The sequence below is a fragment of the Mus caroli genome, chromosome 6 (genome assembly GCF_900094665.2).
Source record: "Mus caroli chromosome 6, CAROLI_EIJ_v1.1, whole genome shotgun sequence".
Classification (NCBI taxonomy): domain Eukaryota; kingdom Metazoa; phylum Chordata; class Mammalia; order Rodentia; family Muridae; genus Mus; species Mus caroli.
Window position 1 is genome coordinate 19,266,090 of NC_034575.1, and position 17,229 is coordinate 19,283,318.

The 17,229-nt window shown below is 38.6% G+C and overlaps 1 protein-coding gene and 1 pseudogene across 2 annotated transcripts in view; both read right to left on the bottom strand.

Annotated features, from left to right (window-relative positions):
• The window catches only part of Slc13a1 (solute carrier family 13 member 1), a 75,831-nt gene that overhangs the window by 40,322 nt on the left and 18,280 nt on the right, over positions 1-17,229 (bottom strand). The window contains exons 3-6 of one of the 2 annotated variants that reach the window (XM_021165220.2): positions 5,685-5,821; positions 2,950-3,137; positions 2,265-2,322; positions 2,136-2,184 (exon numbers count right to left, since the gene is read on the bottom strand). In XM_021165220.2, the coding sequence (XP_021020879.1) occupies positions 2,136-2,184; positions 2,265-2,322; positions 2,950-3,137; positions 5,685-5,821 (432 nt within the window). The remainder of the gene's footprint in view (positions 1-2,135; positions 2,185-2,264; positions 2,323-2,949; positions 3,138-5,684; positions 5,822-17,229) is intronic. The other variant, XM_029478626.1, reaches the window with a different exon arrangement.
• Positions 6,695-9,770, bottom strand: LOC110296430 (annotated as a pseudogene).

Sequence of the window (17,229 nt, forward strand, 5' to 3'; positions counted from 1 at the left end):
AAAGTGGGAGTTAATATGATCAAAACACTTTATATACACATATGAAAATCTCAAAGAGAAACCAAAAATATTTCATCTATATAAAACACTTTTTTTTTTCCCTAAAAGCTTATTCTACAGGAAAAAAAAAACCCTTATAGCTGAATTTTAAAGTATTAGGGTCTGAAAGACCATATAACATCAGCACTTACAGTTTTGCTTCTCTCTTCTAAACTTAGATAGCAATCTTTATTGCCTACAGTATACCCCCACCTACCTACCTATTTTTATGGGAAAGTTTACCTCCATCTGTGTTCCCCATCTCAATCCACTGCAGCCCAGTCTACCCTCTCATAGTTTAGAGCAGTGGATTCATTTTCTATAATTTTTTTTCTTGTTGCCAGGGCCTGATTTATTAGAAAACTCAAGTCAGTCCCTTTGGTGTCACAACGTTATGAGAGAATGTATCCCAGAGTAGAATTTGCCATGTTTCCCATTAGCTTCACAGTTTCTTTCCACAAGAGAACCTCCCAACTTACTGTGGGTTCAAAGATCTGCCCTTAGCCTGGCCAGGCATTTAGCCAGGCTTCTCTAGCACCTGCACAGCAGAGGCGTCCCAATGGCTGTGAGCTTTGAAACGTTGAAATTTTGATAAATGCATTCTTTGATTAGAGTGTCTTTTTCTATTTTACCTCTTCATATTCACTTATTCCTTAATTGGTGAAGATAAATATTGAATTCCTACTGTGTTTCAGATAATGGATATGCTGAGGTTAAAACCAGAATACAGTAGACCTGTTCTTATAGACATGGAATTTGCAATCGTCTCTTACAGATTGTCCTCTTTCCAGACTCAAGCGCTTTATCTAATACCCCTTCTCCATGATATGTCCACATTAAACTAATTGTGCTACTCTTTTGGAAAGCTTGGTTTTGGGAGGAAACTTGTAGCTTTTTTTGTGTCTATATCATTGTTTTGCATTTCCTAGATTCTGAGATATTTATATTAAGGAGTAGTCTGTTTGTAACATCTCTCCCTACAAAGCCCAGAACACATTGGATAGCAAATCAATTTGAACTTAAAATTTAGGCATGGTACCAGAAAGCTAGCTTGCTAAAGATATTCCTAAGGAAGTTACTGGCTGTGTGTAAATTTTTTACCCCTTCTCTTTAGACTTGCTAGGCTTCATGAGCGTATACAAAGTTTATTTTCTAATGTACGCTTCTATAACACACCTGCCTCACTTAATTTTTAATGTTTTATAGGGAATATTTCTATCCTCAAAGATAATAATGTTTTCACAAACATGAATTTTTTCATAAAAACCTTCAGGTAGACACAGCTAATGGTTTAAACCTTATCTTGCATTTATTTTCTCTTTCCAGAGAACTCATTCTTTCCTTGAAATTTCTAGGAGCAATAACGTTCCTTTCCCCACTGAGCTGCATGCTAATGTATTAGGCAGCCCAAAGAGGAAATATATACCTTGCTCTCCTCTTCTTAATGCCATGGTTACTGTAGGACTACTTATAAGTAGGATTATTTTCATCTGTCTTGAGAAATTCTGCTCCTGGTGCAGTGCATTGCAGTGTTTTTATATTGATTTATTTGAAGGAAATGCATTATATGGAGCGGTTTTCTAAGGTCCCCTTCCTCTCCTCAATGCCTACAACAGCTGCAACTCTTTTGCCTGGATTTGACAGAAGCAACTCATGAATTCCACATTGAAATTTTAGTAGCAGTGAGAACGCTAAAATTACAGGCTCACTTGTAAGTATGTGAAAAAGGGTGTTCTAAGTCTGCGGTCTGAAGAAACAGATGATGCTAATGAGAACCAGAGGGATGAGTCAACAAGATTTAGTAAGAACTGAAACAGTATTCTGTGAGCAGAAACATTTCTTTAAAATTCAGTTGGCTAATCACCATCACCACAATTCTACTAGAAGGAAAAAAATTAATGATGTGAGTTTACAAAGTCTAAAATCTTATCTGGATATCTATTGAGGAAGTCATATCAAACCATCATACCACACTTGGGCTTTTTATACAAATTAATTTTATATGAGGAAGTAACATTTTAAAATAGGCATGCATCCAGTTAGGGTATGACTATAATTCATGTACAAGTATTCAGGAAGAATCACATGTAACGTACCTTTTCTGTCTCCATCTTTCTTGACACTTTCCCTTTGTCATGACTGCTTCTGAAACATAAATTGACCCAGTTTGTAATTTCATCAAAATGTAATTTGGAAAATCTTTATTAAATATCAATAGTCTTTACCCTGAAGCTGGTTTTGTTTTCTCTTTTTTCTCATTTGTTTCTTGTCCAATAACAGTTTCTGTAAGATATTAAATGAAAGAAAGGCCTTTAAATAGAGAGCTATTAATGGGTCTGCATATGTGCACACATGATGAGTATGTGTGTGTACATATGTGTATGTATGCATTAGAAGGTAGAAGCATTATTTGAAATTTAAAAATAAACAAGTTCACCTTATATTAATATAGTATCCTTCTTTTATTAGCACAAATATCCTGCAACATCTTCCATTGCATCAAGCAGTTCATCAGAGCAAGAAATACCAAAGGTATTTAATGCTGTGTTGTACCCCAGTAGGATGTAGGAATGAAATATCTATAACGCATGCAGGAAAACCATTCATGAGAAAGAAGAATAACCTGGATGTCTTTGGATAAGGACATAAAAGCATTCCATTGGACTGGCTAGAGGGTACAAAGGCATTCTTCCTTTTTTATGCCAGAGAATATATACTCAATAGTTAATTTAATGTAAAGCATTTGTAGAATTCATTTGGATAGATACTGGAGACTACAAAAATAGTGAGGCTAAATGTATATCATGCATTTATGCATTCTTAATTCAAAAATTATATCCCAGCATTATTGAATTGATGCCTACTGCCCAAATGACTAGACCCCACTGTGGCCATATCAATACATGATACCATCAATGTCCAGTCCGTGGGCGGCAGATTCATTGAAATAAGTCATCTGAGTGGCCTCGGCCTCTGCTTCAGCACTGATGATCTGCTGCGCCACAGCCTCCACGATGGGCATCACCATGGCAGCAGTAGAGGTGTTGCTAAGCCACATAGATAAGAAGGCAGTGCTGCTCATGAACCCCAACGTCAGCCTGAAACGAGAGGGTCTTTAGTGCGGAGCTGGGCTATGGAGCTGAGCTCATGTAGCTCTCTACAGTCAACTATTTCACAAGTGTTTGCAAGTTGGAAATAATGTGCTTCAGAACACAGAAGGTCAAGTTTCTGCCCTGACAGGGGACTCCAAGTGTATTTACACAGACAGGTAGGAAGTTATTAAGATATATGCCCCTTAAGGGTACAAGGAGAACATTCTTTTCAAAATCAGATAATAACTTAAATGTACACCTAACTGCAAATTAGTACGTAGCAAAACAGCTTGAGTGTTACCCTAATACTTGAGTTTTTTTTTTTTTAATGAATAAGCTACTTGTCTCTAGACCCAAGGAAGAGGAAGGGGCCATCCACCCAAGAGAATCCCCTGCTTTTGTTTCACCTTTGGACCATTTTTCTGTTTGTGCAGCAAAAGGAAGTAGGAACAAGATTCCTATTTATAAATCTCCCTTTCACTCATTCATTCTCCTGGTTCAATATATAGTGGGTGGAGAAAATGGCTACAATCACTTGCTAAAATGAAGCTTGAGAATTTTCTATAGATTCTATTAGTTATGATCTCCTGAACCTAGCATTCCTTCCTGTTGTCAAGAATTAGATTTATTACTTGTCTTTTCTTATACATAGAGTAATTCATCCTTAAAATAACACATCTAAGACTTTGGGACTTAAACCATTTCTATAAAACTTCACCATGATATTTGAGCAGGAATAGGGGTTTGATCTGATAGGAGTTGCCAAAAATCATTCAGAAGGAGATATTTCTATGACATGCTAATTATATAATCACCTTTTAAAAAAATTAGCTCTATATAAACAATTCTTTACCGTGTTTCCAACTTAAGTTGATGAATATTTTGAGTATGATGAATATTTTTATGTGTGAAACAACATAAAACATCTTAGAAATATGCTTAAACAGAACTTACTCTTAATTTAAAAAAATAAAAACTGTAACTATACTATCATTAAAATCTAAAACTATACTAACTTGTAGTATATAGAGAATGTATAATTTTTTCCATGTTAAAAAAATTAGCATCATGTGAGGCTTCTACTGGTAGAAATGCCTTAAACCAAAGAGGCAAATAACGATGTAATGAACAGGAGTCCTGCCTAACTGCACACTGCAGTGTCCTCTCTCCTGGAACAATGACCAAGGAAAAGATTTCTATGGTACCTGTACTGGCTGGTTTTGTGTCAACTTGACGGAGGCTGGAGTTATCACAGAGAAAGGAGCTTCAGTTGGGGAAACGCCTCCATGAGATCCAATTAGTGATCAAGGGGGGAGGTCACCTTGTGGGTGGTGCCATCTCTGGGCTGGTAGTCTTGGTTCTATAAGAGAGCAGGCTGAGCAAGCCAGGGGAGGCAAGCCAGTAAAGAACATCCCTACATGGCTTCTGCATCAGCTCCTGCTTCCTGACCTGCTTGAGTTCCAGTCCTGACTTCCTTGTTGATGAACAGCAGTATGGAAGTGTAAGCTGAATAAACCCTTTCCTCCCCAACTTGCCTCTTGGTCATGATGTTTGTGCAGGAATAGAAACCCTAAGACAGTACCCAAGAGGAAAAGGTACTATTCCACATATTTACATAATAAATATATTTTAGAGAATTATATTCATAAGATAAAATTCTAAGTAATATATTTTGTCATGTTTGTCTCAGATGTGCCATATATACACAGAGAATTGTGCATAAACATACATGCATAGTATTAGTATTTTAGCAAAGAAATTTGCTCTACAGAAATTTGCTCTACACAGAGTCTCCTATGCCCTTGAAGAAATTATGCAACAGAAGTCAATTTATTTCCATATTTTCCAAAGGATGATAAGAAGGAGAAAAACCACCTAAGGCTTTAAAGTAAAGCATTATGCAAATTATTATGACACTGGAAGTGTTCCTTAGCTGATGTTCGTGTTCATAACAAGAGGTGGAGTAGAACCCAAATAACTAATTAATTCAATGGAATGAAAAACATTCATTTCAGTGAAGGGGAATCAGTCAAATGAGTAATTTCGCGTACGGAAGAAAATTCTCAATTGATTGTTTCACTTTGCAACACTTGATTTGAAAAGAAAAATGTGTTCACCTTGAAATTTTCCTGCACAGATTTGTATTCTGTCAGTAATGTCTTTGTCTTTGGTTCTTAACATCCTCCCTGTTGATAAAGGATGCTCTTGAATGAGTTTTGAATGTGTAATCAGCCAAATAAACAAGATGGAATTGAAATCTACTCTGAAGTATATCAATCTCCTGTGCTGGGGTTCAAGGCGTCTCTCATCTTTGACTCCAGTGGTGTGTTAAAGCTGAGAGCGTTGTGTGCATCTCTTCCAATCTCCCTGAAATTTGACCTGCACTAAAAGGAAACTATTTGCTGTTTCCCTCCTACCCCTCAAGCACTCTTCACACCACCTTCATGGTTATCCTGCTGCCCAAGGCAGTTCCTGCATTACTTACTTAAATTTTGCTGGGCACACAACCATGTGGTTAGGATATAATGTGGGTGCTGTATACATAATACTCACCAAGCTGGATTTACCCCCACCATCATCACCATCCTCAGAGCGATCCTCTTGTGCAAATTCCATTTTTCTATTGATGTTGCTAAACAGATGACTCCAATTAGCAGAAGGTGAAAGTCTTTGAAATAAGCAGAAGCCACCTGAAATTGCAATGAAAACCATGATTATGTATCTTGGTCCAGGAATGATGTACAACTGACACTCATAGGCCACTACTCTTAACTGTGACCTTCAACTGTGCAATTGTCTATTGTGTCAAAGGACATGTAAATGTGTTTGAGTACACACTGTATATAGTTTCAATCAGAAAGAACACTATTTTAAAGAATACAGGAAAATATACATACAAAAAAGCACTAAATTTTTTAAAAACGAGTCACGTCGTACAAGTGGTGCTATGCTTTAATTCTCCATCTAATAACTGATATTACTGTTAAAATATCTTATAGTGGAGTACCAAGGACTGAAATGTCAGGGAATTTCACATTAGTCCCCACATTTTCAAATCTTCATCCTCACCAACCTGAATTCATAACTTTATCATAACTTTACCTGTTTTCTGACAAGCATAGTCTTCCTTCATATTTGAAGGATTTCATCTTCAAAGTAGTTTATTACAAAACAAGTGTCTTTACCTAAAGACTGCCATTTTAAACCACTTTTACTTATCATCACTCAGAGAGGAACAGAGTGTCCAGTCACCTTGAGCTACTATTTGCCAGAGTAATTCCAAAGAATTACCTAACGTGTTTAATACAAATCTCCCAACTCTGTTAAAATTGTGTGTTCAGTTGGGTTAGAATCTCAACTCTAAAAATTCCGGATTTTTCTCCCACTTTGGCCTTCACAAAACCTTTAAATGACAATTTATCGTATATTTTCCAAAAAAATGGTCTAGCATTTTTCCCATTTTCAGAATGTCTTTAATTTTAATAAATTTACTCATAATTTGTTAGAGAAGGCATCTCAAGCAACTGGTATTTAGAACTAACTTTAGGAAATGCTTGATAAAATCAAACCACCATGCTATGCTGAGCAGTCAGACCATGTTTTCTGAATACACTGGGGGAGGGGCCGGGGGGGTGTCTATCCTGTGTACCTCTGGGCTTTTCTAAGTTTTAGCTGCTTCGTGTTCGTTTCTTCTCTTTAGATAGTTTGGAAGGCCTTTATGCAATGTCCGTCCATAGGATCCAAAGTGATGCTCTTTAACAATGGTCACTATATGCTGGGCTAACAATTCTAAGGGGCTATGCTGAGACTGAGCTGACTGTATGTGCTGGAAAATGGAACGATACTCCTGTTCCTTTTGTTGCTACGAATTAGATCCTGACAAAGCATTCATTCCTGAGCCAAATAAGCCGTTGCGTCATACAAGGTCCTCATCAAAGGCGTCCATCCGGACATTGACCTGGGCCTCTCTAGTAATGGAAAAGGAAGACTTCCCTGAGGAAATGTCTTCTTTGTTTCCCAGCTTGTCATTGCTTTTAGAGGTCTTTCTTGGGGGAGGAGGCGAACTTTTCTCCTGGACCTCCTTGTGTGCAGTCACCGGGAAACTCTTTTCTGGCAAAAAGCTCCTGTGCTCACTTTTGCTCCTCTTGGATGCTCCACACACCTCATTTCAGGATCTTTCTGTGAAAGGCTTCTTCCCCAGCTCCTCTGCTTCCTGCGTCTTTTCCTTCCCTGCGTGCAGGCTCTCCCTCTTGCCTGACTTCTTCCTGGTTTTTGTTTGCATTGGCTATGACTTTAGACATTAATCTGGGCTCACCATCAAACTTTTATTTTTGTCCTTATCTTGGTCATCCGTCTCCTTCTTCTGGAAGTCAGCCATCTTCTCAACGTCATCCTGGAACTTATACCTTTTGGGCAACTGGCTGCTTCGAAGGGCTTCTCGGTGTCCGTTTAGGAAACAAATGGATCAGATTTCATTTTTTGCATCAGAGAAGCCCTTTTTCTCCCGCAGCTTCTCTTCAGCAATATTTGTTTCTGTTTTTTATTCTTCCTGGTCTCTGCCTTTTGCTCTTCCAGGTACATTTGTGTGTGTGTGTATGCTGCTCCTCCCGAAGCAGCGCTCTCCTCGTTCTGAGATGAACCACATGCAGAGCCAGTGGCTGGTGGACTCTTACCCACAGGGCTCTTTTTGGATGGACTCAAAGACCCAGAGCCATGGTGGAACTGACCTAGTGTGCTCCAGACTGATATCCTGAGCCACCTGACATAGATAAACTCACCTGGATGTATTAGAAAGTGGAGGACTAGGGATTGGCAGGGGGCTAAGATGTGGTGACCTTTGCCTAACCACCATAGACTGGAGGGGGATTTTAAGAACAGGGCTTCTGGCTCAGGGACTCAGATCAGAAATCGAGGCTCGTGATGCAGAACCAGCACCATAGGTGGTGGCATCTGGCCGTGGTTTTGCTCTCTTAGACCCTTTTATATCTTGAGAAGTGCCTCCAGAGAATATCTCATATCCTCATATCCCTGGCTATCACCAGCTTCCTGTAGTGGCTGGCTATCTGGAAGAGGACATTTTCTCTTTTGTAGACTTGGCGCTTAGACAGCTCAATTCTGCTGTGGTCTGAGGATGACTGGGGAATGAGGAGCGTCTTGACATATCAGAGGATGAGTTAGAGTTTCTAGAACAGCTCCTGAACCGTGGTGAAGGGTACCTTCTCTTTGGGTATCTGGATTGAGAACAGTCTCGATGAGGGCTATATGCTGGTAATTCTGCCAATTGGAACAGTAGTTTTCATAGCCACCTTGATTGTACTGGCCCCATGAATAAAAGCCTCGGTTTTGCCCACAGGCCTCCTGTATCCTCTGTTGTGACCTTGGAAATCTCAATTCTGATATACTCGGAGGTGATTCCTTTCTCTGTTATGAGCTGCGGCATATGATCTGGAATGAGACCTAGAACTCAGCCTGTGCTTCCTTGAATGAGAGACAGATCAGCTTCAGCATCGAGACTTGGAAAGCAAATGAGACGAGATTTTGATGTAGATCTTGAGCAAGAAGAGCGAGACCAGACCAGTATTTTGTTTGTTTTTGCCGTCTTGGAAGAAATCAAACCTCAAAGATTCTATGATTGCTTGAAACTCACAGCAAAAGCTGTGCTTGAGAGGCTGGAGGGATTCACTTGTTCCGAGTGATTGCTATAGTCAGTCGTGGTAACTAACACATGTCTTTATTCCTACCACCTGGACCGGCCAGTGAGCCACTACAGCTCAACCTGTCAGAAGGTCGCACCACGCCTGCCCTCCTTTACATCTTTTTAAGAATGAGAAGAATTAAATGTTTCACAACAAAGAGAAATGACAACCATTTGAGGAGCTGCAGAGGCTCTCATTTGAGACCAAAGGGATGTCTGATAGTTTCTTCTCCCAAATCCTCCGTGAATTTCTTCAATGATGAAACATCTGGAATTTCCAAGTGGGTCCTGTTGTCGTTCTGACCAGCCCTCCTCCTCCTCCTCCTCCTCCTCCTCCTTCTTCTTCCCATAACTTGCAACTGCTTACTTAATTCTATGCTCTCAGTCTTATGCCTGACACCTATCCTGTGGCTTCAGAAACTGATGTTTTTAAATCATCGAAGTCTTGACACAAACTAGGAACTCTGTAAATAAAATTGAATAAATTACGGAGGAAGTAAAGAATACTATGATTTCTGAGCTCCTGCCTTCCAAATGTCTATATTCAGTCCTAACCCTTCCAGCCACCCAACTCTGTGCCATTATTTGCTATAACTGTTTTAGTATATTGATTTTCCAGTGTGTCTGTTCCTGTAAACACCTTTTCCCCTTAATAGTTTGTTCATTGTTCTTTGGGAACTTTTTCTTGGCCTACTTTGAAATAGTTCTAATCTGGTCTCACAATTGCCTATATGTTAGAAGGTTTCATGTGTGACCTTCTTGTTTTATACATTTGATGGCAAATCCTACAGACTTAATTCCTATCTCTGTGTGACTAACATGCATACTATCTAACACAGCAGAGATGAACTACACACTTGTGGAATGAGTGGTGACTTCAACACTCTTTGTATTCTGACAGAGAAGTCCAAGTTCCAGAGTGTGAACCCAAAAGAGATTTCCATGTCCCACAAACATCTACATCTTAGTGGTTCAAAATAACAGACACCTTCTCAGCTCAAATATCCTTCATGTGCTCTCTTCCTCCTGTTCTCTGTCTCATGAAGAATAAAACTCCATCTAGTCTGTGGTCTAAGTCAAATTTCAGAGTTATCTGAAATTCCCCTTTCATTTCCAATATGTGTGTTCTGTTCCTTTTACTGTCTCTGTATTTTAAATGCATTGAATCTTCTCTATTCACACATGATCCCACCATTAAGGTTCCACCATTGTTTTCTAACCGATCCTACAGCACTGCTAGTCACTTTTATGAAGTGTGAATCTAGTCACGTCATCAACCCTTTTATTCCCTTTCAGGTAATTCTGTGGTACCTGAGAACTAATCCTATATTCTCCATTTGTCAAACATAATCGATCTAAATTCAGGCTCACTGAATCTCTCCAGCTCAATCTTTTTACCACCTGATTTCATGCAATTGTTTTCTGTGTATGTATTCTCCAAACAAAAGAAATAATTAGACATTTGATTTCAACTGAAGCTGTAATCACCTTTTTGCATTTTCTACAAACTTCTCATCTTCCTTCATAGATTAAAACAGTTGTGAGTTTTCCCAAGATTTCCATTCTGGGACCCTAATCTGGACTGCATGGTAGTTCTGTGTGTTATGACAAAACCATGTATATTGTGTTGAATTTTTTCACTTCATTAGACTAGATAACTTTGAAGATAGAATGAATTATATTGATCAGATAATTATCAACTTATCATATATACATACAGTTTGTGTTTAATAGGTATTTAATTACCAAGTCCTTAGGTTCAAGAATCTTGAAGGTTATTAAATGAAAAGAAGTAAATTATCAGAGAAGGCAGTACAGTATGGTGAGCATACAGGAGATACTTCTTCGAGGCATAGTTAAGTTTAAGAGTAAGTACCCACTTTTTCCTAGGAAGTATGGGAAGTTGGTCTATAAGACCTAATACTGGTCCTTACACTGGGATCCATCCCATAAGCAATCACCAAACCCAGACACTATTACATATGCCAACAAGATTTTGCTGACAGGACCCTGATATAGCTATCTCTTGTGAGGCTATGCCAATGCCTGGCAAATACAGAAGTGGATGTTCACAGTCATCTATTGGATGGAACACAGGACCCAAATAAAGGAACTAGAGAAAGTACCCAAGAGTTGAAGGGGTCTGCAACCCTATAGGAGGAACAACAATATGAACTAAACAGTAACCCCAGAGCTCGTGTTTCTAGCTGCATATGTAGCAGAGGATGACCTCGTCGGCCATCAATGGGAGGAGAGGCCCTTGGTCTTGCGAAGATTATATGCCCCAGTACAGGGGAATGGCATGGCCAGGAAGCAGGAGTGGGTAGGCTGGGGAGCAGGGCAGGGGGAGGGTACAGGGGTCTTTCAGAGAGGAAACTAGGAAATGGGATAGCATTTGGAATGTAAATGAAGAAAGTATATAATAATAATAATAATAATAATAATAATAATAATAATAAATCTAATACTGGAATTTTGAAAGTTGCTCCTTTTTGTGTTTTGCTTATGGAAATAACTCACTGACTGCTATAGCACTGTACTGGCTAGTTTTGTGTCAACTTGACACAGCTGGAGTTATCACAGAGAAAGGAGCTTCATTTGAGGAAATGCCTCCATGAGATCCAGCTGTGGGGCATTTTCTCAATTAGTGATCAAGGGGGAAAGGCCCCTTGTGGGTGGGACCATCTCTGGTCTGATAGTCTTGGGTTCTATAAGACAGCAGGCTGAGCAAGCCAGGAGAAGCAAGCCAGTAAAGAACATCCCTCCATGGCTTCTGCTTCAGCTCCTGCTTTCTGACCTGCTTGAGTTCCAGTCCTGACTTCCTTTGGTGACGAATAGCACCATGGAAGTGTAAGCCGAATAAACCCTTTCCTCCCCAACTTGCTTCTTGGTCATGATGTTTCTGCAGGAATAGAAACCCTGACTAAGACAGGCATGATGTTGTTGTTTCCCTAAATCTATGTATGGGACCATTACATGAACATAACATTGGCTCTACTTTTTTTAAAAGATGGTAGAAGACATTCTCTTGTCCTTCATCATGAGTGAAACATAAAGTCGACACCAACAGAGCAGAAAGTTAACCCTTAACACACACCAAATCTATTGCTATTTTAAACTTTTATTTTATGTGTGTGTGTGTGTGTGTGCATACACACATGTTTGTGCCTGTCTGAGTACATATGGAAGTAAAAACAGGGCGCTGGATCCACTAGAGATGAATTTATAGGTAATTGTGAGTAGTTCAATGCCAGTTTGTGGAACCATAGATCCTGTACATGAACAGGTGCTCTTTGCTGCTCTACAGCTCCTCTACTGGGCTTTGAACTTGTAACTTTCAGCCTCCAGAACGAAATACATTTCCATTGTTTGTAAGTTCCTAGCTTCAGTTAATTTTGTTATTTTGTTTTAGACACCTGAATGGATAGTTGATACATTTAAAATTATAACTCTGCTTGAAGTTACATAATAAAATCTCATGCTATCTTTGTCTATACCAGAATATCAATCAACCTTTTCTCTAGTGTATCCATGAAGTATAAACTTCCTGAAAGTTAGTCATTAACAGCCTTCTTGTTTATCGGACTGATAACTATGGTATCAAAGTACTTATGTTAAGTAATACTTATTTTGCTTTCTAATGGATATCAAGCAAACGAAGATAGCAGGGCAAAAGTATAGAAGAGTTTTTTAACTCTGAAACTATGTGCAAGCACTGAAGAACACCCAGGAAACATTAATAGATCACATGAGGTTGGCACTATCAATAGTTTTGGGGAAATCTCTGGTTGTCTTGGAATGTATCCCCAGAAAATGTGGGCAAACAACTGCATTAGCAAGTGACTAAGCACAAGAATATGTTCAGAACTATATTCTTTTATGGGTATAGTGGGGCAGATGTTAAGAAGGGTCTTTATGTAGCTCTGGCTATTCCGATACTCACTGTGTAGACCAGTCTGGGGATATACCTGTCTCTGCCTCTGGAGTGCAAGGATTTAAAGTATGCACCACCATGTCCAGCAAGATGTTCTTGTAACCTATTTGATTCACTGAGGGATTATCATACTTTTGAAAGGATAGATTGTAACTGTGTAAATATTCTAGGCATATTCTTTATTTGTTATTCTAGGTATATTATATTCTAGGTATATTTTTGTTGTTATCATTTTGTTGTTTTTGTTTTGTTTTTATGTACATGATCTCTGTAACAATTATTCAACTTTGTCAGTGGCATGCAAGAGCCAATAGCAATATAAAATAAGTGACTAAGTTGTATTGCAATAAAACTTCACTTTGAAAATTAGGTACCAAGATGGATTGGCCCTCGGTTCTTAGATTATCAATCCTTTGCCAGCTTATATGGTCTACTTTGTAAACAAATTTGAGATTAAACTTAAAGAAGAAGGTCCATATTCTTTGTTTGCTGTTGTAGATGCTATCTGGCATTTCATATAGATGAGATATACTTGAGGAAGAACATTGTGTATAGCCTAACATCCAAGAGACAATCACAGAAAATTTTCTCAGGGACTAGTGATGTGGCTCAGCTGGTAGAGTGCATGCAGAGATCCCTAGGTTTTGGTATCAGAACCAAATAAAGCACAGCCTGGTGCATACTATAATCTCAGACATACAGCTGGAAGGTAGAGGCAGGGGGATAAGAAGAAGGCTCAGGTCATTCTTTGCTACATAGAAAGCTTGAGGCCAAGAGATTGTGAAATAGGTAAATAAAGGAAGGAAGGAAAAAAGGAAGTACTTGTGATTTAGAAATGACACTGATAAATAAAACTATTTTGAGAGAAAAATGGATATGTCAAGTAAAATTCATGAGGTTTAAAGTCCGTTTACAAGATCAAGATAGTTACATTCCTGCCCCCAAATGGGATTTCATCTAAAATAAATATGAAATTTTTCAATTGAAACACCTGGGTTCCTGCCTAGTTATATAATTTATCAGCTGAGCAACCTTTGCCCAAATCAATAAAAAGTCATGAAAAGTAGTTCTGTACATTGTCTGTGAGCTCAATAAAAATGTCTCTGTAATATATGCTTTGTTGCTTAAAATTAATATGATTAAATACTTCATTTTAGAATATTTATTTAAGTTGTTTTATTATGCAATGCTTACATTTCTGGTCTGCATTTTAACTGACTTAATAGCAATTTGACAGCTTGGTAATTGCTTCATCCTTAAAGCATTTGCTTCATTAGGATGTAAGGCTTTCACACCTTTCTGGTTTTCCTTTTATCTCAGTAACCTTTCTTCTGGTCTCCTTGCCTAATACTTTCTCTTCTCATTAACCTGTTTCTTGTTTTGTTGTTCTAGCTGTTTTTGTTGTTGTTTGCATTATTTGAGACTGACTTTCTCTATTCATCTTCAAATGACCTTCTATGTACAAGGCTCAGGGTGGCCTCAAAATTGCCTCCAGAGTACTTACATAACAGTTTTAAGGGTCCATAGCCAGTGTTGCCAATCTCTGAAGGTTGTAAAATACAACAATCTATTTTGATTTTCCTTCTTCCTTTTGTTTCTTTTTTTCTTTCTTTCTTTTTCTCTTGTTTCCTTCTTTCCTTCTTTCCTTCTCCCTCCCTCCCTCCCTCCCTCCCTCCCTCTCTCCCTCCCTTCTTTCCTCTTTTCTTTCCTTTTTTAAAATGTTCATTGGTGTTTTGCCAGAATGGATACCTGTGTGGGGAAGTCAGAAACCCTGAAACTGGAGCTATAGACAGCAGTGCCTGCTGTTTGGGAACTGGGAATTGAGCCTGGCCCTCTGGAAGAGCAGCTGGGGCTCTTAACCGCTGAGCTACCCCATCTCCACTTCAGTTTTATGTTTTCACTTACTTTCCTAAATGATCTTAAGTCATAGACTTTAAAGATATCTAAACGCTGGTGCCTGCCAGATCTAGTAACTCCAGGTTATCCCATCTCTCATAAACTCCGAATGTCCAGTAAGCTGAATCCATACTTGTACCCCATACTCAACATCTCCACTTAGGGACCCAATAAGCATCTCAAGTGTACACATCAAGAACTAAAGCCCCATGCTTCCACCCTTCCCCACACCCAGTCAGCTTTCTACAATCATTCCAGATTCCTGGATGCAGCTCCATTTCTCTACCTGAAAGGACGAACACCTAAGAGGCATCCTTGAATCTCTTCTTTCAATTGAGTGCTATATCTAGTAAGTAAAGGAAGTGAGTTAGCAGCTGGCTTTTCTTTCCAACGTCATTAACAATATAATCGATATATGTGTCACAGCCCTGTTCTGGTCTCCACCTAGCTTGCAGTAGCTTGCCCATCTCCTCTTTGCTTACTTTCTCAATACAGTAGCTCAAATTATTCCTTGAAAATCAAAGTCTGCTCAATATTATCCATTAAGTTTCTACCTCCTCATTGATAAAAGTTTATCATGGACTTGTTGGCCACAGCCAGCTCAAATCTTATCGAGGCCCCTCCCTGACACCCTCTTTAGTAGATTTGTACTTAATCCTTTGGCTGTAGTCATGCCATAGGCACTAACCTGCCTTGAGGCTTTTGTAAGGGGGTGTTCTCCTTTAATGGACATTCTCCAGTACTTAAATAACTAAAATCTTTATCTCCAGCTAAATAGGATGTTTATCCTGATTAAAAAAGTTTTATTAGAGTAAATAACTTTATCTGAATTGTTACCCTACTGATCTTCACTAACTTTTTGCATGTTTTTTCATATCATCAAATATATTTAATTGATGTGGGGAGTAGATCTACGCATGTGTGTGCCCGTGTGTGTGTGTGTGTGTGTGTGTGTGTGTGTGTGTGTGTGTTTGTGTGTGTGCAGGGTCTCTCATTGTGGTATGTGTATGTGGAGGCAAGAAGTGGACATCTCATATCTTTCTCCATCACTCTCTACCTTATTTTCTGAAGACAGGTTCTCCACTAAATCTGTGGCTCAGCAATTCTGTAGATTGGCTTTCCAGTATGCAAAGCCTTCCTTCTACACCCTGGAGCTGACATTACAAGTTTCGGGTGCTACACCTGGCTTTTTGTGTGGCTGCTGAAGATCTACCTTCTTGTCCTTGTATTTGCATCGAGAGTAGATTCAACACTAAGCCATCTTTTTAGGAGCCAGCAATTACATTTTAAACAAATGATTTAACTCATATATTTATCAGATATATTGTTTACTCTCTCCATTATTCTAAAATAAATAGGAAATTTGTCTACTTTTATTCATAAAAAATCTCCAAGTTTTATTTATTACTGTTTTCCAAGTGTCTGGCAGGCCTTACCACATAAATATTTATTGAATGACTGAGTAAATGTGTTATATAACATCAATATATGCGTAGATTTTTCTCAAACGTTTTATTTATAAATGTATTTTCAACTATAGGGATAGTAATATCTGTTATAGAAGATCAAATTGATCATACTCACTACTTAGCAGTTTAAATTTAACTCAACAGTATAAAAATTCAATAGTTGGTATTTTTTCAATTATAGCAATATGCATAACAAGGTTTAAATAGTTAGCATTGGCTTTAAAGTATGTGAATAAAATTATAAATATTGTGTCCAAAGAAAGACAAACTTAGGGCTCTCCACTTGGACAAAGAGACTCACCTACTCAGTGATCAAACTATTGACCTGAGGTATATCAATGATGCAACACTCTCAAAACTGTTGATATTAAAAACTCACGGGTTTTGTACCGTCATTTGAACATTGTTTTACATGTTTTATTTGATTGTACACCCTTGATTTCTTGATGGCATCCAGAATCATCTGGAATGTAAGCCTGAGAAGATGCCAATAAGGGATTTTCTAGATTAGGTTGGCTTCTAGGCATACCTGAGGGGGATTTGTCTAGGCTGGGTTAGTTGAGATGGGAAAATTTGCCCTGTGTGGATAACACTGTTCAATGGATTTTTTTCATAGACCTAATAAAAAGAAGAAACAATTGAGCTGAACGCTAGCATTCCTTGTTCTTTGCTTTCTGACTGAAGATACAAAGTTACCAGATGCCTTAAATCTCTGTTCCTACTCTTTCCCCAGAATGATGGACAGTACAACCAAACTGTGAGCCAAAGTTAACCATTCTTGCCTTAATTTGCTCTTGTCAGGATTCTTTATTGCAGCAGCAGGAAACATAGTTAATTCGTTAACCTGCTTAATTTTAAGTATTGTCAACAAGCAAAGTAACTAGTGCTAGCTCTGGAATGAGATAATAAGATGAAATAGTTGTTGGTGGTGATAGAATTGAAGGTGGTAGGTTTTAAGAGAGGAGTTTCTCTCTTCCATCTCTTGTATTCTGTTGCTGATGCTGAAATGAAGCCACACACCTATGGTCACTTGATCTTCGACAAGGGAGCTAAAACCATCCAGTGGAAGAAAGACAGCATTTTCAACAAATGGTGCTGGCACAA